Source organism: Colobus angolensis, unplaced genomic scaffold (genome assembly GCF_000951035.1).
Source record: "Colobus angolensis palliatus isolate OR3802 unplaced genomic scaffold, Cang.pa_1.0 Scaffold117, whole genome shotgun sequence".
NCBI classification, from domain to species: domain Eukaryota; kingdom Metazoa; phylum Chordata; class Mammalia; order Primates; family Cercopithecidae; genus Colobus; species Colobus angolensis.
The window spans coordinates 5,381,306-5,408,545 of NW_012112808.1; the positions used below are offsets into that span (position 1 = coordinate 5,381,306).

The 27,240-nt window shown below is 44.4% G+C and overlaps 2 protein-coding genes across 3 annotated transcripts; one reads left to right on the forward strand and one right to left on the reverse strand.

Annotated features, from left to right (window-relative positions):
• Positions 1 to 6,130: 6,130 nt before the first annotated feature.
• LOC105526889 (chromosome unknown open reading frame, human C20orf78) lies at positions 6,131 to 23,558 on the reverse strand. 2 transcript variants are annotated; one of them, XM_011963008.1, is made up of 3 exons: positions 23,376 to 23,558; positions 18,393 to 18,475; positions 6,131 to 6,519 (listed from the first exon to the last, which is right to left on the reverse strand). In XM_011963008.1, exons 1-3 carry the CDS (start codon positions 23,406 to 23,408, stop codon positions 6,258 to 6,260), a joined length of 378 nt encoding a protein of 125 aa, XP_011818398.1. In that variant the 5' UTR covers positions 23,409 to 23,558; the 3' UTR covers positions 6,131 to 6,257. The 2 variants fall into 2 exon arrangements, with proteins under 2 accessions (XP_011818398.1, XP_011818406.1); XM_011963016.1 differs by having other exon boundaries at positions 6,136 to 6,519; positions 23,400 to 23,518.
• SCP2D1 (SCP2 sterol-binding domain containing 1) lies at positions 10,121 to 10,780 on the forward strand. Its single transcript, XM_011962995.1, has one exon. It carries the CDS (start codon positions 10,147 to 10,149, stop codon positions 10,672 to 10,674), a length of 528 nt encoding a protein of 175 aa, XP_011818385.1. The 5' UTR covers positions 10,121 to 10,146; the 3' UTR covers positions 10,675 to 10,780.
• Positions 23,559 to 27,240: the final 3,682 nt, after the last annotated feature.

Here is a 27,240-nt window from a genome sequence, read left to right on the forward strand (position 1 = left end):
GCCATTGGTGCATGGGCAAAATGGCTGTGAGCCAGTGCTGGGCCTTAAGAGGTCATGTGTGTTTCCGCTGCTGCTCTTATGCTGCTGTCATCATCATGGGAAGAACACACCTGGCTGTCCCAGAGAATAGATGAGTGACACGTGTGTCCTAGAAGAGCCGCCTAGTCAGTCTCAGCCCAGGTCTGTATTTCTGACAGACCTGTGAGAAATAAACAGTGAATGTTACATGCTGCTGAAATTTTGTGGTGGTTTGTTTCGCTTCATAATGTAGCAAGAGTTAACTGATGTAAGAAGGAACTAAAAAGCTAACATTTATGCATCATAATGCAATAATAGCAATTGGTACTAATATAGAAACTAATTAAAAAAATAAAAATCCAGTATTCTAGATTTGGCTGTGACCTCTGCTCCGTGTAACCTTGACCGCCCAGGCTCAAGCAATCCTCCCACTTCAGCCTCTCCAGTAGTGGGAACTACAGGAGTGAGACACCATACCCAACTAATTAAAACAATTTTTTTCTGTATAGACAGGGCCTCGTTATGTTGTCCAAGCTGGTCTTGAACTCCTGGGTTCAAGTGGTCCTTCCGTCTCAGCTCAGACCAGTAGCAATGCAAATCTGCCCACACATCTTTTTGCTTTTCAAGTCAGGTTTATTGAGGTATACTTTACATATTTAATTACATCTTTCCAAGTGCAATTCTGAGTTTTGACAAATGTAAAACAGTTGTGTAACCACTGCCACAATCAGGACAGAGTAAAGTCCCATCACCACCTCTGCTTAAAAAAACTCCAACGAAACTCTGTGCCCCTTTGCAAATAAAATCACTGTCTACCCCCAATGCCTGTAAACCACTGATCACTTCACTTATTTTTGTTTCTGTAATTTGCCATTTTTAGACTGTCTTAAATGGAATTATATAGTGTGTTGGAGAATCTGGCTTTTCTCACTCAGCATATATACCTGAGATTCACCCCTGTCGTTCAGTGAATCAATTGCTCATTCCTGTTTATTGCCATGTAGTATTCTATTCCATGATTACACTACGATTTGTTGATACAATTTCCTGTTGAAGAACGGAAGACGAAGAACCAAAGATTTGGGGCTGGGTGTGGCAGCTCACACCTGTAATCCCAGCACTTTGGGAGGTCGAGGTGGGTGGATCACCTGAGGTCAGGAGTTCGAGACCAGCCTGGCCAACATGGTAAAACCCTGTCTTTACTAAAAATACAAAAAACTAGCTGGGTGTGGTGGCACGCATCTGTAATCCCAGCAACTGGGGAGTCTGAGGCAGGAGAATTGCTTGAACCTGGGAGGCGAGGCGGAGGTTGCAATGAGCCCCAGATTGTGCCACTGCACTCCAGCCTGAGTGACAGAGTGAGAGCCTGTCTCAAAAAAAAAAAAAAAAAAATTTGGCTCATCTCCAGTGTTTTGCTTTAATGAGTAATGCTGCTGAGAACACTCATTATATATCTTTCTGTAGACATATATATTTCTCTTGCATAAATAACTAAGAGTGGAAACAACAGATTGTATGGTAAGTCCATATTTAATTATGTAACAATGCCAAGCTGTCAGCTTCAGAAGCAGCATCATTTTGCACTCTTACTAAAAGAGCACAGAGTTCCAGTTGCTCCATCTCCTCACCAACATCTGACATTGCCAGTTTTTCCAATTTTAGCCATTTTAGTGGGTGTGAAGAGGAATTTTATTATAGTTTTAATTCAGATTTCCCTAATGACTAATGAGATTGAGCACCTTTCCATGTGCTTCTTGGCCAGTTGCATTGGATTCCTCTAATTATAGAAATACCTACCTGTAAGAGAGACACTCACGAAGGGGGTGGAAACCTCTTTCTTTAAAGATATATTTTATGTCTTAATACGTAATAACAATTCAACAACAAACATTATTCCGGAAAGATCAGGTGAAACAAAAGTTCTGGTTTTGAAATGTCAAAACCCATAAACTCTTGGGTTCAAAGTAATTAGCTATGGACAAGCTACCCAGCCTCTCAATTTCCTCATTTCTAAGGTGAGAACAACGTTAGTAACTACCCCAGAATATTATGAGGTTTAAAGGACTTTACTACAGTGCTTAGAGGATTGTTATTGCTCAGTAAATGTTAACAACAATAATAATAATATCGATAATTGGCTCAGTTGTTACATACTTCAATATTAAAAAAAACCTATAAAACAGCATAAGCTTCTGTCCACACAAAATTTTGCACACAGGTGTTTATAGCAGCTTTTTAAATAGCTGACAAAAGCTGGAAGTTACCAAGATGTTCTTCGGTAGGTGAATAGATGAACTGTGTTGTAGCCATATGATATTATTTGGCAATGAAAAGAAATGAGCTATCAAGATATGAGAAGACATGGAGAAACCTTAAATGCATACCGCTAAGTGAAAGAAGTCAATCTGAAAACGCCACATCCTGTATGATTCCACTATATGACATCCTGAAAAGGGCAAATCTTTAGACGGTGAAAAGATAAGTGATTGCCAGAGGTTAGGGAGGAGGGAAGGACGAATAGACAGAGCTCGGAGGATTTGTAGGGCAGTGAAGCTGCTCTGTATGATACTGGAGTGGTGGATACATGACATTATGCATTTGGCAAAGCCCATGTAATGCACCTCACTAAGTGTGAACCTTAATGTGAACTGTGGACCTTAATTAAAAATAATGTATCAATATGGGCTCATCAGTTGTAACAAATGTACCACACTGAGGTAAGATATTAAAAATGGGGGAAACTAAGCAGGGGAGCAGGGAGATGAAGTGTTTCAGAGCTTTCTGTACTTCTCAAATGTTCTATAAATCTAAAACTGCTCTAAAGAATAAAGTCTATTAATAAAAAAGCAAGTGAAGAAAAGAAAACATTTTTACTTGAAAATGTTTAAATGTTTCTTCTTAGTTTGAATCACGTTTTTCCCATGTGTGTGTGTTGTAAACTTTAACCTAAAGACAAATTATGAGATAGTTTTTATTTTCAAACCAGTGAGAATGCAACAGGTATGTGGGTGATCATATTTATCTATATCTATATCACCTGTAACTATCTATATCTATCATCTATCTCTATCTAATCTCTCTATCTTCGTGTTGTAGTTCAGTATAGCCCACATTTTAATGAGCAGAGGAGTCATTGGGCATCCTGTTAAAATGTGGACACCAATTAAACAGGTCTTGGTGGGGTCTGAGATTCCATATTTCTAACGCGCTCTCAGGGATGCCACTGATGCTGGTCCACAAACGTTTTAAGTAGCAAGTGTGTAGACAAAAGCAACTGAGTGTGTGGAGCCTGACTCAGGTAGGGAACGTTATGTCATCATCTCAGCCAGCCCTAGCACTGAATGTGTCTGTTTGTCTGCTCTGTGGAAAGACTGCAGGCTGTAACTTCAGTAAGATTTGTGAAAGTACCGAAGACTTTGCCCATAAGAACTGGTTTGCAAGCCCAGCTATTACTTTGTTTGGACCTTACCACAGTCAGTTAGGGCCACAGTAATGCTGAGTAACAAACCACTTAAAAACCCAGAGGATTAAAATGAGCAGAATTTATTCTCATGGGTCTACATGGTAATTTCCTGCTTGGTTGATTTAGGTCAGCTCCACATGTGTCTCATCCTCCCTGGACCAGCAGCTCCCTATGGCATGATCTTGTCATGGCCATGGCAGAAGCACAGCATGAAAGCCCCACTGCACAAGGACATTTCAAGCCTCTGCTCACATCACGTCCGATAACATCCCGCTGGCCAAAGCAAACCCCATGGACACAGCCACCTTCACAAGGGTGGGGAATTTTGCTCCACTCACCGTGAAGCCATGGAAAGGTTATGGATGAATAATTCTACTACAGGTGTGATGGATTAAGACCTGTAATTTGACCTATCACCGTCTTTGCATCAACAGAGTAAGAGGTGAAATTCTACTTCGATATAAGCCTCACCCACAGTAATAACATGCCATTCCCTGAAGCCATATCAAATATAAAAAAATTGTTCGCCACGGCCTCTGAACAGGTTTCCTGTTGCTGCTGTCACTGTGGTCAAGCTACAGGACATTCCCATTATTCTAGAAAGTCCCTGAAAATCCCCCAACCCTCCGTCCCAGGCAACCATGAATCTGCCTTCTGCCTTCTCTCATTATAGATTAGTTTGCTTCTTCTAGAACTTCATATAAATGGAAGCAAATGGTGTGTAGTCTTTTGTGTCTTCCTGCTATATGCTATTTGAGTCCATTTATTTTCTGATGTAATGGGGCCAGAGAAATGCCATCCCAAAGCAGATTTTGGTGATCCTTGGGTATGGCAGGCATTACTGATGCACCACCCATACCCTGCCCCCAACACAGTGGTGCCTACAGCCTGGCTCCCAGCTGGCTGCACTTGCCCCAGGGCTTTCTCTGGCCATTGACGCCTGCCTTGTACCCATCTCTGCATGCTGGAATTAATGTCCTGGGAGCAGTGGCTGATGGAGTGGGTGGATAAGTCCCAGCCCCTCTGTCCCTCATGGGAGTGGGGTTAACTTGTCTTACATGAGTTTCCTAGAGTTTTCCTGAAAGATTAAAATCCAGTGGCCCAGGGTAACTTCTTGAGTACACACCCTCTATTGGCTGGTTTCCCTTCTCCATCTCACTTCTGCATTCCCCCAACTTCATCTCACAAATAAACTACTTTGAATTCATATCTCAGGTTCTCTGTCTGGGGGTAGACAAAAAAGATTCCAGGAAATGATGTAAGTTTCAGACAGAAGGCTTCTGGCTGTTGAGTGTGCAGAATGGGGATCCTGACATGCTACCTCACTGTCTTCTTCCCTAAGCAGTTATTATCATCTCTTCTCATAGTTGGATTTTTAAACTTGTATGCATCTTCTCTTGCCCATGCTCTGAGTTTCTGGGAGCAGGGATCATGTATCTGCCCTCCTCTGTATCCCATGCAGGCTCCAGCTCATTATGTTGGGCAGGATTGGTACTTACCAAACCGCAATTGAACCATCAATCCTGTGAGTATTTCTGGGACCCAGGCCAGGCCCCAGCATTGTTAAAAATGTGGCTGGACTCAGCAGGGGCCAGGGAAGTGGCTGATGGTCCTACTGGAAACCAGATGGCCCACAGAACAAAGATTTTAGCCTTCAGAGGTGTTCGTAAAAGTTGATTTCCCATCTTTGTCGAGGCGCAGAAGGTATGATGTCTTCTCCTTGTGGAGATCCTGGTTTATGCCTCTGGTCTTTGGGTCTTTGATAGAGACACTTTCAGGCCTTCCTCCAGGGACTCATGGTGACAGCCCCATGCTGCCAGGAAGCAGCCTTCCACCTGATGAGTGAAGAAGAAACCCCACCTCCTGCTTGTTCATGCTTCTCCACACACTGCAGATGGCTCCATGCTCAAGGCAACTGGGGGCTGTGGGCCACATGGCGTTCAGACACTTAGTACTAAAATGTGTTATATTCAGGTGTGTGCATTGGTCCACTCTCAGCAAATGTACACTTAAGATTTGTGCATTGCTTTGTGTGTAAATTTTATATTAAAAACTAAACAAATATTGAACTGTAGTAAATGCTTTGCATGCTCAAGTGTTTGGGGACTACTGATACCTTTAATTTACTTCGAAACAAAAATAAGATAAAAATAAGATGGAGAGATTCAAACAAGTGCAATATAATGCAACGATAAGATATTGATGAATATTTGAGTGTTCCCTGTAGAAATCTTTCAACTTTGCAAAATGTGCCTAAAACTTTTAAGAATAGCATGTTGGAAAAATTGTATTCAATTAAAAAACCACAGAGTAAGTGCATGCTCATTACACACAAAAGCAGAATACATAAAGTAAAAGGTGAAAGTCCTTTCCTTCTCCTCTCACTGCATCTGACAACCAGGTGCAGGCACCTTGTCTGAGGCCCCAGGGCAAGGGTAAACTTGGTAACATAGATTTGTTCCCATTCAGGGGATGGGGCTGGGTGACACTTCTTAATCCCATTCCCCATTCTGTTAGACCCATCTGCCAGCCCGACACCTGTGAGCGAATACAACTGCCCAGGTGTTGGGTTGGCAGGTGGGAGATGGATCTGTAAACTTTCAGAAAGGAAGCCCCCAGGCACATTTTGTTGCCAGTGAGGAGGCTGGCAAAAGGGGAAATGACCTTTGATTATTGAAATGTAATGACACCAAAGCTCTCTAAAATGATGGGGTTTCTCCTTGTGGCCTTCCGAGGAGCAAGGGAAGTGGCTGTGGGTACCTGTGGTGGGCGTTTGTCACTGTGTAACACCCTTTTCTTTCCTGTTACCCCAACTCCAATTCTGTCCAAGGGATGGGGAGCCCTGCCCAGGGGTGTGAATCTTGATGGTCATGTGATTCAGTCCTTGCCAATGAGACCAGTGGAGGCCTTGGTACCTTTTCTTTCTGGTAAGCGATAGGTCCAAGGAAAGGCTTTTTTTGTCCGTTTGGCTTGGGATGCTGTCTTGTGAGGATGTGATGGAAGGAGCCATGGCAGCCCAGCAGATGTGAAGTGACAAGCTGGGGACCAAAGGCAACACATTGAGGATGGTAGAATGCAACAGTGGACACAGCACAGAGATCTTGGCTGACCTCTCCAAGCCACTGAAAAACCCAATTTTCAGATCTTGGAGGGCTTGTTATAACCCCAATTGCTGGCATGATGTTTCACTTTATGTGTCAACTTGACTGGGCCATGGGATCCCCAGACCAGGGGTAAAACATTATTTCAGAGAGTGTCTGTGGAAGCATTTCTAGAAGGAGGGAACCACATTTGAATTGGTGAACTGAGTAAGGCAGATGGCCCTCCCCAGTGCGGGAGGCATCATCCCATCTACCGAGGGTCTTAATAGGATAAAAAGTCAGAGAAGGTGGAACTCACCCTCTCTACTAGGCCTGAGATGTGGATTTTCTCCTGCCTTTGGACATCTGGGCTCCTGGTCTTTAGGACTTACACCAACCCCCATTGTCCTCCAGTCCAGGCCTTCGGACCTGGAATGAATTATACCCCCTGAAGAAGTCCCTCCTTTGCATGTGGGACTTCTTGACCTCCAAAATCATGTGACCGAGTTCCTATAATAACTCCTTTTATCTCTCTCTCTCTCCATGTCATGTTGGTCCTTTTTTCTTTGGAGAATCCTGATGAATACAGCAGGGTCCCATCCCCAGAGTTTTTGATTCAGCAGATCTGGTGTGGGGCCTGAGAATGTGCATTTCTAAAGAATCCCTAGGTGGAGTTGATGCCATTGGCCTGGGGACCCCACTCTGGGATCACTGAATTGAACCATTATTAATTTTTATGGTAGTGGTTGTTACTTGAAGCTAAAAGCAGCGTATTGAATAAAATGATTTTGCAATTTTTTATTTTTAAATTTTAATTTATTTGTATTTTTTAGGGAGCAGATCTCTACGCCTCTCATATTCCTTTAAAGCATTTGAAGAATTCAGAAACGAAGAGCTACAAATCTGCCAGGACCAGATTCTTGGGTCTGAATGGCAACCGAAGGGGAAAGAATCTCAACAGGGCAGAGAAAGATTGTGTCCACTTAGAGGCGGGGTGTTTTCAAGATGCCGATGGTGTGGCAGTCAAGGTAGGAGAAGCAGCCTGCCACGGTGCAGATAACAAGGCAGCGGTACCTGTTGAGAATTTAAATAATAAAACTGACTAGACTTTGTGTCTACTTTTATTATTTCTATTGGAGGACAATTCTAAACAATGTCATTGGGGAAGTGCTCCCTCGAGTCCTGGCAAGTTTTGGATTTCTTATGTATGAGCTGTGGAACTGTGTTCCCCTCTGACATGCTGTGGCTGGAGAATGAAAGCCCCATTGGGGACCTGCCTGCGTAATTTAGGGGGGACTATGCTGTCCTTGAGGAAAACGAGATATGGGCAGTGGTGGGGCTCAGTTCTCTGTTGGCTGCTTATAGTGAACTTGCTGGGGAACTCCTGCCCTCCTCATTTTAAAATCGCTGTGCTGATGTTGTCCATACCTGGTGACCTCATGGCAAGAACATGGTTTTGGAAGACCCAGGGCTTTGTTTAACTGCTCGACATTGATAACACCAGCTCATCCATCTTTGCAAATGTACGTTGAAGCCTTTTTCATTCTTCTGCATCATTCCCAGAAAGGACAAAGTTTCCAGGAACTCCATATAATGGAGCTTTGCTTACACATAAGAGCAGTTTGGTGTAGGAAAGGATACAGGCTCCAACTTGATGAAGCTCCCTATGGCCAAATCTGAGACAATTTAGCAAGAAAATAAACAATGATAATAATAGATGATGACCCGCAGAATAAACAAATACCCACAAATTCATGCTAAGATAAATAAATGATTGAACAAATAAAGAAACGGGAGAGAAGAGGGTGCTTTTCCTTAGAGCAGAATTCCAGTTATTAAACCTCAAGGGAGTAAGAAGCATAGAAAATGACTGCTAGGCCTACATCACACTGATTGCTGCAGGGGTGGGCCATGGATGGATGCAACAGAAGTGGGCCAGAGGATGATGCAAAACAGGCCATTTGCAAGGTCTCGAGGCACCTCCCCCAAAGATGCTAATCACAGAGGGAAAAACAGCAACTCCGCAATACAGAAGCCTGAAGGAGCCACTTTAACCAAGTGATCAAGGACAACATCGGCAGAAAAGGGACGTAACATCATGAACCTCTGCTATGGCACAGTGGGAAGAGCACAGGTCACCTCTGTGGTATTCTTGTCCCAAAGGCATAACCTCCACCTAACCAGGAGAAAGCATCAGGCAGTCTTCAAAGAAGGGACATTTTGGAGAATAACTGGCCACTATTGAAATGTCAAGGTAACGACAGACAAAGACCGAAGAGCTGTCCCAGACTGCAAGGCACCAGGGAGACCTGAAACCAGATGGATATGGCCTCATGTGGTCTGTAGATTAGTTAGTAGTCGTGAACCAATGTGAATTTCTCAGATTAGATCACTGTATTGTGGTTATAGAAGATACTAGTTTTTGGGAAAGCTGGGAGCAGGTTAAACAGGTACTATTTTTGCAAACTTTTTATAAGGCTGAAATTATTTCAGAATAAAAGGTAAAGAAATAAACAGGTAGACTTTGGAGTCATTCTGCCTTTCTTCAAATCTGGCTACACTACTTGCTAACTGTATGACATTGGGCAAGTTACTTCATTTCTCTCCTCAGTTTCCTTATTTGTAAAATGGGGATAAAAAGAATACCTATCTGGGAGGCCGAGGCAGGTGGATCACTTTAGCCCAGGAGTTTGAGACCAACCTGGGCAACATGGTGAAACCCCATTTCTACAAAAAGTACAAAAATTAGCCAGGTGTGGTGGCGCATGCCTGTATTCCCAGCTACTTGGGAGACTGAGGTGGGAGGATCAAATGAGCCCAGGAGGCGGAGGCTGCAGTGAGCAGAGATCGCACCACTGTAATCCAGCCTGGGTGACTGAGCGAGACCTTGTCTCAAAAAAAAAAAAAAAAAAAAAGTTACCTATCATAGGGGGTTGTAATGAGAGTTAAATGTGTTAATACATGTGCAGTACTTAGAACTCTGCACCTTGGCCCAGCGTAAGGGCTATACTATTATGTGCAATTATCAGAGGAGACTGGCAGCATCTTCTGATCTTAGGGACATTTACTCTCTGTGTGTGTGTCTCATTGTGCTTCTGGAAAGTTTCTGATGCAGGCCCCTGGGCTGATTCCTTCTCCAATTGATTACTCTGGCCTAAAAGCATTTCCCTTTCTACCAGCAGCCAGATAAAGCCAAATTCAGTGTCAGGAACTGTAGTATTACCTTAAGTATTACCCACTTAATGGGACTTAAGTATTACCCACTTTTAGAGGAACAAGAATAACTTCTATCTCACTTAGGGTTTCACCGAGGAGATGTCTGCATTGGAAAGACAGAGTTCATGTCAATAAAGAAGCTTCTGGGGCCAGTTTCCCTTATCCCCATTGCAGGGCTTGCAGGACCAACATCCCTGATTGGTTTGGGAGGGGTGTGTGTGTGTGGATCTGCCTCACAATGGCCTGTCTGAGCCCTTATGTGATGTCACACGTTAGCATTTGTTTGGCCAATAAGATGCCAGCACACATACCAGCTTCAGTCCCCACTTGGCCTTACCTTTGACGTCACAATCTGACCTGTGGGTATTAATGTGGTCACAGCTGCTCATGGACCAGATGGCAAGGTCCGGGGACCAGCACAGGAAGATGTGGAAGAGAAGTGGCCATCAACCCAAGATCAAAGCAGAGGATGGACCTCTGGCTGGCCAATTCGAGGTTCTGGGTTCAGTTCCAGAACCTGCCATGCCACAACCTCTAGAGCTGTCAGAACTTGAGAGCTTCTCGGTGTTTGAGGACATCAGGCTTCACATCAGGGAAGTGGGAGCTCAATTGGTCAAGAAAGTCAATGCCATCTTTCAGCTGGACATCACCAAAGATGGGAAGATCATTCTGCAGTGGACCATTGATCTGAAGAATGGTTCTGGGGACATGTATTCGGGACCTGCCAGGCTCCCAGCAGACACTGTCTTTACAATCCCGGAGCCCGTCTTTATGGAGCTGGTTCTGGGCAAAATGAACCCACAGAAGGCTTTCCTTGCTGGCAAATTCAAAGTGAGTGGCAAGGTTCTGCTTAGCCAGAAGCTGGAAAGGGTTTTCAAAGACTGGGCTAAATTTTAAGCATGCAAAAATACCAAGGAAGAACTTCTCTTCGATGATAATGTCGAGTGGAAATCATGCTTAATCTGAAGATTAAAGTAAAAAGTATCCAATATGTTTACTCAAATTCTTCCTATTCAAGTTTAATTGATTTTCCTGCGGATGGGTAAATTTTCAGGGAGGGTTCTGAAGCAGTAAAAAGTGTTGCAGTGCATCAATTAGAATCTTTGTCTTTTTCTTTCTTTCATTTTTTTTTAGCTTCATTTATGCCTTTATGCTCCATTTATGCCAGGGTGAGAGCCACATGTAGAGAAATGGGTGATTATGATCATTGGAATTAAATGCTCCAATGATGGTGTTCTTGAGACATTTTTCCCTTTTTTAAAAAAAAGTTTGATGTTTTGGGGAAAGAAGTGATAACCATCATTGCGCAGGTGTGCATTCCGCATGGTAACTTGATTCCATGAGGAAACTTTACTATGAGATTGTGGGGAGCTAAGCAAATTGGGCACCACAGGTCTGTGGGTGGAACCCAGGCAATAGAGGGGATGGCACTCTTGGTGTATTATAACTTCTGATGGTTTCAATTCCAGGAGACTTGAAGGGCTTGGGAGGTGTTCTAGGTCAGTGGTTCTTAACTGGAGCATGCATCAGAATCACCTGGAAGGTTGGTTAAAGTCTGGATTGATGGGCTCCATCTCAGAGCTTCTACTCAGGAGATCTGGGCTGGAGAGAATGCACATTTCTAACAAGTTCCCAGGTGACGCTGATGGCACCACCCTTAGAGAATTCCAGCTCTGCTTCACTTCATGCCAAAGCTCTCAGTATTGACTCTAACTATTCTATTCTAGGCCAATGAGATGGTGCCATTAGTTAAAGGATCTCCCAGAGCCAGATTCCACAGCCCTCTGTGAGCCGTTTCTGAAGTATCTATGCTGTCAGGAGCTTGTGTGTTGAACATTTTACAAAATCAGAAGGCAGCCTGGGAGATTTCCCTTCCGGAAGCTCCCTTCACATGTTGTCTGGGAGAACAGAATGAAGTCCGATGCAGCTGATGTAACTCCTTGTGGGCGAGTGTGTGTGTGTTCTTGGCTCACATGTGGTTTGTACGTACTTTTAACTTGTGGGCTAAATATACACAGTGCGGACACTCTGAAACCTAGAGGAATGTTTCATCACAACTGCCATGCTCAAATACATGCCTACCAAATGGTCCCGCCATTCTGTTCTTGGGTATCTTGTCAAGAGATAAGAAAGCATATGTACAAGCATAAAATAAACACTCGCATGCATGTGACTGTTCATGGCAGCTGTGTTGGGAGTAGTCCTAAACTGGAAACAAGCCACATGTTCATCAACAGGTGAATGGGTGGACAAATTGTGCGGCATCATACCATGGAATATTGCTTAACCATGAAAAGGAAGAAATGATTGGCATACACACAAACAACAATGTTGATAAATGACAAAATAATTATGCTGAGTGAAAGAAGCCAGAGAAGACTGAGCACATACCATACGATTCGATTTATATTAAATACTAGACAATGTAAACTGTAGTGACAGAAAAAAAAAAAAAAGATTAGTGGTTGCCAAGAGACAGGAGCATGGGGAAATAGGGAAGGATTATGACAAATGTCATGAGGAAACTTGGGGGTAGTAATATTCATTATCTTAATTGTGGTGATGTTTTCCCAGGTCAAAGCATCACCTTGTGCACTGAATATAAACACATGCAGTTTATTATGTGTCATATAAGCTAATCACGTTGTTTTTAAGAACCTGCCACCCTCCCTTAGAAATAAGGCTTTTGTGTGGCTGTGTTCCTGAAGAGGAAGGATCCTCAACTCAAGAGGATCCTTCTGATCCTTCTGATCAGAAGATCCCCTTCTCTCAGCAAGATGAGCCCTCTCACCTCTTCTTGGTCTAGTGTTCAGCTCCTGACTGATTTGGATATTTCTGCAGAGGCCTTCATTTCATATTAGACAAAGGCAGAGTGAGAACTTGTTGATTACCAAATATCATCCTCTCTGTGAGAAAGGAAGAGACCATTTTTCCTGAGAGTGCTTTACTCCAGGGTTAGACATTGCTAAGGGGATGGGCATGGACTTAGTGCACATCCTGGCTTCTTCTCTCACGTGCGTCATTAAAGGGGTGATCTGCATCTTGTTCCTGTCAGTGCCCCCAGCCTGTGAATGTCTCAGAGGCTTCCAGTGGATTCTGAGCTCTGTTGTGAGCACTCAGCTCCACTGGCCCAGGCCACTCCCATTCAATCATGTTTGAGGGTCAGACATGGGGCCGGCAGGTGTTTGGGGTGCCATTGGGCCACATTTCTTTTCTCTTCTTCTTTTGTTTTTTTTTGTTTTTTTGTGACAAAGTCTCCCTCTTGTGCCCCAGGCTGGAGTGCAATGTCATGACCTCTGCTCACTGCAACCTCCGCCTCCCAGGTTCAAGCAATTCTCCTGCTTCAGCCTCCCTAGTAACTGGGATTACAGGCACCTGCCACCAAACTCAGCTAATTTTTTGTATTTTTAGTAGAGATGCATGGTTTCACCATGCCGGCCAAGCTGGTCTTGAACTCCTGACCTCAGGTGATCCTCCCGCCTCAGCTTCCCAAAGTGCTGGGATTACAGGCTTGAGCCGTCGTGCCCGGCCGTGCCACATTCCTTTTTAAGAGAAATGGCTCACCTAAGCCCCTACTACTTGGGAGATTAACCATGTGTTAATCGTAGCCTCTGCTGTTTGGTCCTGAGATGGAGGTTGCTTAGAGACAGGAGAGCGGGCAGAGGGGTTATGCAGGCTCATACCTGGGCTGGCATCTGACCTATGACCTATTCTGACTTGGGACAAAAAAAGTGACCTGAACTAACTCAATTCCTTTCTCAAGAATTTGGAACTTGGAAAGTGAGAGCCTGAGCTACAAGCAAGCAGTGAGAATGGAATCGGGGAGGCTGGGATGGAGGGGGTGAGGAAGGGCTGTGGGGAAGGGCAGCCATGGGGCAGGGGCTGGAGGGATGGAGCCTGGAGTAGGGAGAGAAAGGTGGTCAACAAGTGAGGAGTGGGAAGCCCAGGTCTCAGAAGCGTGACCGCAAACCCCTTTCAATCTCAAGAAAACGCTCGATGCTGGATGCCATGTGAAGCTGCTGGAAGGACTCAGATTCTGGAATCAGAAGTGGAATTTTGAGCCCAGCATCACCATTTTACGCCTGTCTGACCACAGGTGGGTACTGAACCACCTCTTACCCAAGCTTCTTCATCTGTAAATGGGACTAGGAGCCCTCTTGACAGTGGATTGCTGGGGAGTCCTCACTTGGGCGGCCCGACAGAGCCCCTGGCTGGAAGTGGGCTTCCCATGCATGTGAGTCCCTTCTCCACTGGCTGAGAGTAAGGGGCAGGCACTCAGGCTGGCTCCCCACTGCCTCTACGGACTTTCCTGCTTTTTCTCCTCTACTCAACTGGTGCCCTGGAAGGTCACATGTGTCTCAAAACATACATCTGTGTTTTGTTTGGTCTATACAAGGTGGACCAACACAGTGTTAGTAAAGTTTGAATTAGGACAATGTATATAAAAAGTTGGATTTCTGTATTCTCTTTAAAAATTGGGCGATCTGGATACACTAAACCTGTATTCCTGCCAGGCAACAGCTGCGGGTGTGGAGCGAGTGGGCTTTCCAGACAGACCCAGGCCCCACTCCTCCCCACTTGGCCTCCCTGGCTCCGAGGCTGAGAGTTGGTTGCTGCAGTTTCCTTGGGCTTGTCCAGTCTTGCAGGGCCCCTGTGGGTATTTGGGCTCATGACCGTGACTTCCCACCATACATGGTCTTACTCTTCACCTGTCAGTGTTCTATGGCTGTGTAACAGGTTACCACACATTAAGTGGCTTGAAACAACACCAATTCATTAACTCGCAGCTTCTGGAAGCCAGAATTCCAGGCAGTCTGGGCTGTAGTCTCAGCTCCCATGGCTGACCTCAAGGTGTTGGCCACTCTGGGTTCTTCTCTGGGGGCTTGAGGGGAGAATCTTCTCTAAGCTCATTCAGGTTGTAGCAGAATTCACCTTCTTGTGGTGATAGGACTGTTTGCTATCAGAGGAGAATGCTCTCAGCAACTTGAGGCCAGCCACGTGGCTCCTCCATCCACAAAGCCAGCAACGGTGTGTGGAGCCTTTCTCAGGCTTTGAATCTCTTTGAATTCTTCTGTCTTCATCTTCTGCCTCTTCATGAAAGGACTCATGTGATTATACTGGGCCACTCAGATAATTCATGGTAAGCTCCCTATTTTAACGTGAATGAATTAGTAACCTTAATTATGTCTGCAAAATTCCTTCTGCCATGTAAGGTAATGCTGTGGAGTGAATGTGTCACTGCAGATTCATATGTCAAAGCCTTGAACCCCAATGTGATGGTATTTGGAGGTGGCGCCTTTGGGAAGTAATTTGGGTTAGATGAAGTCACAAAAGTGATTCCCCCATGACAAGATTAGCATCTGTATTAGTCTGTTGTTACATTGCTATATGAAGCACCTGAGACTGGGTAATTTATAAAGAAAGAGGTTTAATTGGCTCATGGTTCTGCAGGCTGTCTAGGAAGCATGATGCTGGCATCTGCTCCACTTCTGAGGAGGTCTCAGGAAACTTACAATCATGGCAGAAGGTAAAGGGGGAGTAGCACTTCACATGGCCGAAGAAGTAGCAAGACTTGGGCAGGGGAGGTTTTACACACTTTAAAACAACCAGACCTTGTGAGATCCCCGTCAAAAGAACAGCACCAAGGGGATGGCTCTAAGCCATTCATGAAGGAGCCACTCCCATGACCAAATCACCTCCCACCTGGCCCCACCTCCAACACTGGGGATTCCAGTTTGACATGAGATTTGGTGAGGACACAGAACCAAACCATATCAGTGTTTTTAGAAGAGGAAGAGACCAGAGCGCTTGTTCTCTCTCCTCTCTCTCTCCATCCCCTCCCTGCTTTCTTACTCTCTCTGCCATATAAGGATGTAGCAAGTAGGTGGCCATCTGTACGCCAGGAAGAGGGCCTTCACCAGACCGGCACCCTGATCTTGGACTTGCCAGCTTCCTATGATGAGAAATAAAAGTCTGTTGTTTAAGCCACCTGTCTATGATACTTTGTGATAGAGCCCACACTAAGACAAGTAATGTATTCATGGGTGTGACATCTCATCCTAGCCACAGTCCTGAAGACTGAGGTGTAGGATTTTCTTGGAGGCCACAATCCTACCAACTCCCCCACCTCCACCATCTACATTCCATGCATGTCCTCAAGGTCATTCTCCAGGAAGCTGCCTTGATTGAGCTGTTGTCTTTCTCTCCCACAATTTGTATACTCCTCCTTTTCCCAGCTCTGTGTTCTGCCTGTGTATGGGTGTGGTTCTATTTGGGCCACACAAATGCCCTGGCTTGTCTAAGACATTCCCAGTTTGCCCTGCAGTCTTGATGCTCAGTTAGTGGAATCTCCTTCTTCAGAAGAGGCACAGTTTGGATGACAGGTGACATGGCTCCCTCTGACCTCTCAGGACCTGTGAGTCTTGAGGGCAGAGATCAGTCAGGACCCTTACCTGTTGCCTGTTTTCACTTTGTTTCATTCTCTCAATCCCTGGCACCTACACTAGATTCTCAAAATGTTTGTTGAATGAATAGACAAAAGCCTGAAATTAGAAAAAATGCATGTGGAAAAAAATCAAAATAATAGACAAGGGTATACAGAGAAAAATCAGTTCTTCATACTTCTCCTGACCGCTTTCCCCAATTTTCTTCCCCAAAGGCACGTACAGCTACCAGCTTCTTGTGTTTTCTTGCAGATACGTGCACACAAGCATCACTGTACATGTTGTACATGTCCTACCTCCCTTTGTGGTTTCTTATCTCCCTGTGGGAGTCTCAGTGAGGTGAGCCTGGCTGCATGGAGACCAGACTGAGATTCTGGATCCTAGGGCAACTCTTAGGGACCTCACAATTTTGCAGGTGATTTTTTCCATTCTCCAAACAAGAAAGAGGGAAGTAGGACTGTCTCAGCTCCCATGGGTGGATCTGTTCACGTGTGTTTTGGCACAAGATCCAGGACAGCACCACCAAAGAGGGCAAGGTTTTTATTCAGGAGGTTTTAAGTTAGGGAACATCTTGGATTTTTAGTCGTGAATTGCTAGTTTCATCTGTTCACTGACTGACTGAGCAATTAATCTATTTGTCTAAAAAATATTTTTTGAGCACTCATGATGTTTTAGGAGTTAATTACTTTTGGCAGAGCTGATAGTAAGCTGGGATATATGAGGCCAGGATTGGTTCCGACTGGTCAAACACCATTCCGGTTTTTCAGTGACCCATTCTGATGAATTTTTTTCCGTTGCCATATGGTTATGAAACATTCTGGAAATCACTCCTGGTTTGTGGAGCTGGTGGCAAGCAAGCTGACGTTTCTCTTCTCCTGCAGCTTGTCTTTCCAGATGAGGGTTGTGGGTGGGTTGTGGGGAAACAAGCAATAGACAGCAAACAAATAACCAGAGAAGACACTTGAGAAAGGAAGAGAATGTGGCTAAAGGGACCTGGGTGGCCAGCGAAGGCCTCTCTGAGAAGGGGCTTCCTGAACCTCACGCTCCAGTGGCAGGCCCTGGGGCAAATATACAACTGCCAGCTGTGGATTTGTGAGGTGATTCCAGGAAATACCCCTTGGGGAGTGGGGCAGTGGGACAGGGAGGGAAAGGAAGGTGATGCAGGGCATATTATTGAGCATGTCATTTGTTTCCTGAGGCTTTGCCAGCCCTGCAGAACTGTGAGTCAATTAAACCTCTTTCCTTTTTAAACTACTGAGTCCCAGGTAGTTCTTTCTAGCAGCGTGAGAATGGATTAATACACCTCCCATCCTCAGGGAACTCCCAACGTAGTGCCTAGCTACACACACAGTGAGGGCTCAGGAGGGAAAGCTGAGGGACTCTTCATAGACTTGTAGGGGCTTAGGACAGACTTCCTGAGGAACAAGATCAGAGGAATGAGTGAGAGATCCCTGAGATAGGGCAGAGATGAGACCGTTCCAGGCAGAGGAAACAGCATGTGTAAATGCCCTGTGGCTCACAGAGCATGATGAGTTCCAGGAACAGAACAAGACCAGTGAAGATGGAGAAAGGGGGTCAGTGGCAGAAGGCTGGAGACTGGGGCCAGGCTTTGTAGACTGAAGCCAGAACTCTGGTGGTCATCCTTACATGATCTGAGACCTGGAACCACCTGCTATGGTGTGGACTCCATGCTGGCCCTATTTTATTCTGGAAAAGAAGGTTGGGTGGAAAATGGCACCCTTAAGGCTGGAGTTGCCAGAAAGATTTAGGTTTTCTCCCCATCTTGAAATGTGTAACCCCAGACTCCTCCAAACCCTGATGGTGACCATCAAGATGGAGGTGGCTCTATAACATCAATGAAGGGACAGTGAACAAGGACCTAAGAACAAACCTTGATCCATGAAATTGAGGGCTTCGGCTCAGTGTCTGTCCGAGCCACAGCCTAATAGGTCCTTAAACAGACTCAAAGGGAGAAACGGCCCAGGGAAGAAGGAAAGCCACCATTTGCATTTCCCAGTGGCGCCACCTTTTATTCCAAGTCTAAAGTTATCCCAAGGCCACACATATGTGGATAGGGGATGGTGTTCTTGGGTGGGCTTGTGGTGTTGTGCCATGGGAAGTGGTTTGGAGGATAAGAGAATGTGGTGCCCAGATCCACAATGCCATCCTTACCTCTCCAAAGGGTTCTTGGGGTACCCCTCCACAATGTAGGGATGACTCCAGATGGTCTCTGTTTCCCTTGGATATTTATAATCCTAAAAACAGATCAGTATTTAAAAGTTAACGAAGAAAAGGAAAGAGCTCAGTGACAACAATAAAAGGCATTCAGGGCTTAACATGTATTATCTTATTTCTTGTCACTACTACTTCTGAAATTAGCTCCATTTCCATGGGGAGGGTGAAAACCTGCTGAGGTTTTAGCCTTAGAAAGGTGGTGGTGCTTCCCCCTACTTCCAACCCATGTAATTAAAAATTTTAAAAGTAAAACTATGCTAAACCATAAATCAAGTGCAAGACAGATGAATCAAGTTCTGGGTGTTTCTCCACAATGACTAGTTTGATGTGTATTTTTAAACATTATTATACATAACTGTGGTTATTTTTATGTAAATTTGAATTATGTGATTCTGAAATAGTTTAATGTAAAATAAAAATAAAGTCTCACTTTACAACCCAAATATGAAATAGAATACCAAGAGATTAAAGAGAATTGGGGATCTCATAATTTCAAAGGCATTAAGATAGAATCGTCTGTGAGCTTTGCTGAAACTTGTGCAAGATGGGGCTGTTCTCAGCTGGTACAAGGGAAACCCACCATGCTTTGTGTTGTTACTATGGAAAGGTTGGCCTGGACTTAACTGAGCTGGGATTTACATAAGGTCTTCAGGAAAGTATCTCTCTAATAAATATAACTGCCATATAGCAAATTATGTTGGAAAAAAATCCCTAGGTGCCTTTGAATTATGTGTAGACACAGTAGGTACTTTCTCTGCCTCCTGGGTCACTTAGGCAAAGAGAAGTTAAGTGACTTGCATAACAGCACAAGGTCATGGTGGAGCTGAGGTTTGGAAATGGGTCTGCTTGGTTCCAGGTGTCTTGTTGAGAGAGATTTAGTGTTCCTGCCCTTCTCTTTAAATTACTTTAAAAAAAAAAAAGAAAAAAAAAATCAAAGAGCTAGACAGGGCTTTGAAACTCATTTAATTCAGGGCATGCGTTTTAGAGATGAATGAACTGAAATCCAGAGAAGAAAAACTGAATGATGCAAAGCCATGGTTGCTGTGCTTTGGTTGGCCTCACCAGTTTTCCAGGGAAGCACTTGAAAGAGGCCTGAGCTCTACTTCAAGCTGGTTCTTAGCCTCGCTGTGTGGTCACCAGGAGACTACTTGCCCTCTCCTGGTTCAAGCCCCCGCCTCTCGGGAATCAGGTGGGTTGGATTAGGTGTACTCTCACATTCCTTCAAGCTTAAAAGCTCTCTACGTCTGATTCCAGCCTCTTCTCATTGATTACTTTCCATTGTCTCTTGGGGATAAAATTGGGGTGGTGGTAAGGGGAGGCCCCATAAGAAATGGGATGGAATAAATGAACCAAGAATGTAGAGGCAATAATTTTTCCAAGGAATATTTAGTAAAGAGAAAATAAAATTTCTCTCCTTTTTATTTTAAAGAAATAGCCAGGCCGGGCGCGGTGGCTCAAGCCTGTAATCCCAGCACTTTGGGAGGCCGAGACGGGCGGATCACGAGGTCAGGAGATCGAGAACCCCGTCTCTACTAAAAAATACAAAAAACGAGCTGGGCGAGGTGGCGGGCACCTGTAGTCCCAGCTACTCGGGAGGCTGAGGCAGGAGAATGGCGTAAACCCGGGAGGCAGGGCTTACAGTGAGCTGAGATCCGGCCACTGCACTCCAGCCTGGGCGACAGAGCGAGACTCCATCTCAGAAAAAAAAAAAAAAAAAAGAAATAGCCAGTATCAGAGTCCAAGATGACTAACCAGTGTACGATGAATTTCCATTTTTCTTTATTACAAAGAATCATTTAGAGATGCTCTCCCATTTTCATACCCACACAACACATAAAGCTCAACACACACTTGCACACACATGCACATCAAACATGCCCTGGGAATGAAGCATCACAATGAGCTGAATGAATGAGTTGTTTAAGGCAGACAGCGCTGGGCAGGACTTGGTTATAGCTTTGGTGGGAGTCTCTTTGGAGAAGTCCATTTGGTGGGTTGCATAGGCACAGAACCTTGAAAAACTTTCTGAGATGTCACTGACCAGTTTGGCCGGTATCTAAAATTGTCTCCTGTTTGTATTTTCTTCATCTTGAACAACTCTGTGACATATGATTAGTTATAAGGTTTCTCATATCTCCCAATATTTTCTCTGAAGTTGGATTCCAATGTCTTTTTTGAGTGGCAGTGTCCAAATTACTTAGAGCCACAAAAACACTGAGTCACAAGCTATCTCAAAACTCTGCAACTTAACTGATTTATACTCTTGGACCTGCGGTGTGACTGAGGATCTGCTAATTCAGGCTGGCTGGGCCCTGCCCCTCCAGTCTCCCATCTCCTTTCCCTCCCTGCTATGGTTTGAATGTGTCCCCCAAATTTCATGTGTTGGATACTCAATCCCCAATGTGGCAGTATTGAGAGGTGGGGCCTTTAAGAGGTGATTGGAGCTCTTCTCTTCACAAATAGATTAGCTCATTCACGGGTTGATGAATTAATGAATTGATGGGTTATTGTAGAAGTGAAACTGGTGGCTTTAAAAGCAGAGGGAGAGAGGCCTGAGCTAGCATGCTCAGCTCTCTCACCACGTAATGCCCTGTACAGTCTCGAGACGCTTCAGAGAGTCCCCACTGGCAAGAAGGATTTCATCAGACGTGATCCCTGACTTCCCAGCCTCCAGAACTGTAAGACATAAATTTCACTTCTTATAAATTACCCTGTTTCAGATATTCTGTTATAAGCAACAGAAAATGAACTGAGACACTCCCCTTCAGACCAGTGGCATGGTCCAGGCACATTTTCCCCATGGTGATGGCAGAGGGGAAATGCATCATTGGGCTAACATCCCACAGGCCAGAGCAAGTGACATGGCCAAACTCAGAAGTAGGAAATACGGCATTAAAGTGCACATCAGAAGTGAAGGAAGACAGTGGAAATGTGAAGACAGTCATCGTAGTCAATATCCTCTGTGACAAACTTATCAGTTGTGGCGGTTTTAAACATTTGCAAATTCTTTGTTACCCCTCTTATCAAGAGGTGGGATCCAGGTTCCCTCCTGAGCTGGGGTGGGCCATTTTGGCCACCTCGATGAACACAAAGTGGCAGAAGTGACACTGCATGACTTTCTAGGCTTCTGCTGGTTTCTTGCAGACTTCTGCCCCTTGTGAGAAGTTCTGACACCCCGAGGTCCCCATGTGGGGAGACCAGACAGATGCTTGGGGATGCCTGGATTCCCAGAGAGGAATCTCTGGAGAGGGCCGCAGACACTGCATGTCTCTGGAAACACATGGGAGTCCCTGAGCAAGAACTGCCCAGTGGAACCCAGTTAACCCCCAGATCCATGAGCAAATCATTGTTCTGGTTTTACGCCACTGTTTTGGGGTGGCTCATTATGCAATATTAGATAACTGAAAAATTATCTAATTTTGCATCAAGGCTACAATTTCTAGCAAGGAATAAAATCAAGGCTACAATTTCTAGCAAGGAATGGTGCATAGTGGTGAACTGCAGCTCCCCTGTTTGCCACTGGTTGTAACCTTGGATAAGTGCTCTGATGTCCCTGAATCTCAGCTTTTTCATCTGTAAAAATGGGGATCGTGTTCCCTGCCTCCTATGATTGCTGCCAGATTAAACACCTAGCACAGGGCCTGAATGGAGGCAGGTGCTCAATCAGTATTGATGGAGTAAATAACTGCTTACTGCTCAGTGGGACTCATAGGGTGAATTCTGGCTGGGTAGAGCTTGCAGGCCACAAAATCGGCAGATGAAATGACTGAAACAGTGCTGTGGTTCAGCTCAGGCTACAAATTATGGCTGTTAGAGGCTGTTGAGTGAGTGTGTGTGTGTGTGTGTGTTCACGCACGCATGCTTTTAAATCTTCCTTTAATAAGGAAGTAGAGACCTTTTGCTTCTTTTTTTTTCCTTTTTTTTGAGATGGAGTCTCTGTTGCTCAGGCTGGAGTGCAGTGGCGCCATCTTGGCTCACTGCCGCTTCCGCGTCCCAGGTTCAAGCAATTCTCCTGCCTCAGCCTCCCGAGTTGGGATTATAGGCAAAAATTACACGCCCGGGTAATTTTTGTATTTTGAGTAGAGATGGCCAGGCTGGTCTCGAGCTCCTGGCCTCAGGTGCTCCGCCTGCCTTGGCCTCCCAAAGTGCTGGGATTACAGGTATGAGCCACCGCGTCTAGCCCCGTTTGCAGTCTTGATTGATGTGTGTGAAACCCATTTCCTGGAGCTCTCAGGGGAACACGTTTTTATGTGCAGATCCCTATTTCATGAAGTTGCAGGGACACAGAATATATAATTTGTTTGGGGCATTGCTTCGAGCAGGCTGATAAAAGTGGAAGCTAAAAAATTAATGTAGTCTCCTCCCTCAGATCCTGTAGCCAGCCTGTTTGGGTTTCTTCCCCATCTCTGCAACCCAAACGGAAGGATCTTCCTTTTTTCCCCCATATGATCCACGGGAAGGATCTTCCTTTTAACAAACTTCTTGACAGCACCCATACTGCAGAAGGTGCATGCATCCTGTGTTCATCTTGATGAAGTTTCGTAAACTACAGGCACCCGTATTTTCATAAACCAACTTCCAGATCCAGAAACAAAATCCCTTCCAGCACCCCAGATGTCCCTTCTTCCCTTTCTCATCAATACTTAGTCCCCCAACCCAGGGAAACCACAATTCGACTTAAAAATAACATCCTTTAGTAAATCATGCACTCTGATTTTGTGTCGGGATTCTTCGGCTCCACACTGTCTCGGTAACACTCATGCATTTCTTGCACATATTTTGGCTCATTCATCTTCTTAGTTGTATCATATTTTATTTGATGAATATACCATAATTTATTTATCTGTTCTACTGTTGATGGGTAGTTTCTATATTTGTGTCCCATCTTCCTATCTCCCCAGCATGAGGCTTATGTCTTACCTCCCCAGCATGTGGCTTAAATACCTGGAACATTTGCTTGGAACATGAAGGAAGGAAGGCAGGTTCTTTATAAATTCAAATCCATCTTGTCCGGTTGCCCACATTGTGCTGAGTGCCCTCACTGGCTGCTCCAGCCTCCCACCCACATGGCTAGACTTCAAGGAGTGGAGGGTGAGAACCCTCTCCCTTGTCTGTTCCAACGACCAGTGCCCGAAATCCCACCTTGGGAGGGCCCTTCCTTTCCCACTGTTAAAATACAACACCCCCTCCACCCGGAAGGCATGTTCTCCAAAGTGAGCCTTCTAGGTCACTTGTCCCCAAAAAGAAGAAAAGAACAAAACTTCCTGAGAACTGATCTGGGCCAGGAATGCAGCAGCACTTGATATCTGAGGGAAGCGGTTTTTCATTCAAGAGGGAAGGAAGAGGAACATGCCCCAAAGCGAGGTGGGGACTTTGACTACAAACTCAGTGGGGCTCAGCATTCTGCCTGTCACTGGTTCATTTTACTGGGCACTGCGATTGAAGCGGGAGATTAGACTGGGGGCCTTTAACTCAAGCTAATCCCAAATGCACCTTTATTTTATGTCTCACTAAGGAAGAACTAACATTGCAATGGAAAGCCACGGCATCCTGCTTTCTTTAGAATTTTATTTTTAACTTATTTGAATGGGCTTTACATTTAATTAGGTAAAAATTTTTATAATATAGTACTTGGGTGAATATAAAAAGAAAAATATAAGCAAAATAAAATTGGTTAATATAGTCTAAATTTCTTAACATTGACTTGGTTTTTCTAATTCACTTTTGTCTTCCAAATTGTTGTTGCCTGTGGTCTCCTCACTCCTCTGGCAATGCCATCCTGAGTGCCATGAAGAGTCTTGGTAATACAGTAATTCTGTTCTTTAATTTTATCTTTAACTAACAGATAATGATTGCATAAATTAATGGGGTATAATGTGATGTGTTGGTATGTGTTTACATTGTAGAATGATAAAATCAAGTGAATTAACATATCTATCACCTTATGTACTTATGAATTTTTGTGACAAGAATATTTAAAATCCAATCTTTAAGCAATTTTGAAATATACAATGCTATGATTAACTATACTCATCATGCTATACAATAGATCACTAAAGCTTTGACCCTCTGCCTGGCTGAACGTTGTACATTTTAATCAACATCTCTCTTTTCTCCATCCACCCCCATCCCTGAGCGTTTGATAAACACCATCCTACTCTCTCCTTCTATGAGTTTGCTTTTTATCATCCAAGCATGAACTAAAAGCGTTGGTTCTGGGTTCTGAAGCTGGTTTTGCAGCCTGCTTCTGATTCCTGCTTTGGGGAGGGCTCCTGAAGGAATATTTTCCCTTCTCACTCCCAGACCAATTAGGAGAGACTCCAGGATTTCCATGCACATGGCGGATACCACTCTCCGGGGTTTGATGCTGGTGCTTTTGATATTCATGCGTGTAATAGTCAAGGGCAACTATGTGGCATGACTACTTCTTAGAGGAAGTGGTTGTAAGGAAGCTTTGATATGTACTAAGATGCATCCCAACTTCAGAACTGCTAAGATACAGAAAAAAGTATAAGTTAGAATCAATGCAAAAATCGCAGCCCCATCCCTGCCTGCTGCTCAGCTCTGCCATCCCCCAGAATCACGGCCTCCCAGAAGCCTGCAGCCTCGTCGTGAGTCGTAACCTGTGTCTGAACACTCGATTTATCTTCATCTTTCTTGAAAGACTGTATGTAAACTGATCACGTTGCTCTACTCTCCACTTCCCTCCAAACTAACCCAAGTAACACAATTCAGTGGCTTTTCTGGAGCAAGAGGAGAGAGAGTGATATCAGCGTTCAGACCCAGGAGTGCTGTGGGTATGTTCATTATCTAGGCATAAAACAGCTCGGCATCAAAGCATCCCTGGGGAAGGTCAATATCCGGGCTCTCTTCTGCTTCTGCTCCTGATCTCCATCACACCTACCTCTTTGCAGGGTGTGCTGCGGGTCTGGACTGGTGAGAACTGAGCCTGGGAGAGGAGACCAAGCAAAGGCTTAATTTTCTGCTCTGTTTTCCCCAGTTTGCCCGGGGATCATCTTTAGCGGTGGCAGATGAGAGGCTTTGTTCTTCATTGCTCCTCCGTTAAAGTGCTGTCCCTGAGATCCCTAGAACGAGTTTGTTTTATTTGTTTTTTGGCCAGAGGTGCATTCAGAAAAAGGCCCAGGCAACTCCCTAGAGGAACTTTATTCTTTATTTTAGTGGCTCAGGAGCCTGGAGATATTAATCTTTTTCTGCCTCAGAGCTTGCTGAGAAAGGGTTTGGGGGCTTGAAAGGGGATGGCTTACTTTTCTTTTGGTTCAGCATGATAACGACCACAGACTCTGTGAGGGGACTCTGTCTGTTCTACATGAGATTTTGAACAGATTACTTTTCTCAGCCAGCTTCCTGGGGACAGATTCACTTTCATTGAGAAGATGCCCTGAGCTTTGTAGAATAAAACAATCCTTCAGGCCAGATGAAAGAGACACCGTTCTGCAGAGGCCAGGGAAGGCTTTTCTTGATGTTCTAGAGAGAGGCAAAGCGGAAGAGAGAAAGGAGAGGGAGGCTGGGGACTGGCAGGAGGCCTCACTGTGGGAGCTCAGATCATTAATGTGAATTCCCCCACACCACTGCCATGGCCCCAGACGTGGGGGAAGGGGATGAGGTATTTTCCTCTGACTGTACCTTTGGCTGTGTGACTTGTTTTGGTCAGTGGGATGTCAGCAGATATCACGTGGATAGAGGCTTGAAAGGCTCTTGGGTAGGGATTTTGCTCTGTTACACTCCTGAGTTTTACCATAGCAAGAACATGCCTTGGGTATTTGTAGGACCAGGGGCAAGAAGAAACACATGGAACAGACCTAGGCCCAACCCACAGCTTGTGCCAAGTCCACCCAAGTCCAGATTATTAGCCAAACCCCAGCCAACCCACAGATATGTGATCAGAGAATAAATTCTCATTGTTGTGTAATATTGTGCTTTGGGATTATTTGCTATGCAGCACATTGTGGCAATAGCTGACTAATACAGAACTCTTTCTTTACTCTCTCAAATCATAAATAAAGTCAATAAATTCATGAAATGCTTGGGATAAATGATATTTTAAAAATGGGAACCAGTGAGGGATTGTGTGTGAATTGTAAGGCCGTATTGAAGGAGAAGGAAGCATTTGGAAGAAAGTTCCAGATGGAGAGAGTCTGTAGGGACAGCTTTAGAGCTTCATAAAGCAGTGGAAATTGGGGCTGGGCTAAGTTAAACTGGCTCTCTGAGAGACATAGATCATTCAGTGGATAGTCACTTGAATAAGAAAGGATACAAGACAGATACCAAGAATACAGGTCCATTAGTCAAAGTTTTCCAGAGAAACAGAACCAACAGGACTTGTGTGTGTGTATTTATGCATATATATATATATTTTTTTTTTTCATTGAAATCTTATTAAATATACAGAAATCCATGAGTTCATGATAATATTATTCAAAAAACCAAAGAACTGTTCAGCTTCAGAGGATGAAAAGGAACCAATTAATTATCTTGAAAACTGGTAAATTAGGGGAAAAGAACCAATCACTTATTCTGCCTTTTCTACATGAACTGCAACACTGGGTAGCCAAATGGTAGATGAGGAGATCCATTTCCTTATAAAAGTATTCCGACTAATATATGAAAAAGAAATCATGGAATTTGAGTGTCAACATTTTGCAACCTCCAATGAATTAGTGGATCTAGATATCAATAGTTCTTTTTTTTATTTTTATTTTTATTTATTTTATTTTTTTATTTTTTATTATACTTTAAGTTCTAGGGTACATGTGCATAACGTGCA

Bases quoted from the DNA above. Each gene is read 5' to 3' on its own strand.
- SCP2D1 (XM_011962995.1), top strand. From the start codon at position 10,147: ATGTGGTCACAGCTGCTCATGGACCAGATGGCAAGGTCCGGGGACCAG.
- LOC105526889 (XM_011963008.1), bottom strand. From the start codon at position 23,408: ATGTTCCAGGTATTTAAGCCACATGCTGGGGAG. The intron at 18,476-23,375 runs GTAAGACATAAG...ATCTGTTTTTAG, and splicing joins TTAAGCCACATGCTGGGGAG to GATTATAAATATCCAAGGGA. The intron at 6,520-18,392 runs GTAAGGATGGCA...TTTGGTCCCCAG, and splicing joins CCCAAGAACCCTTTGGAGAG to CTTGTCACTTCACATCTGCT.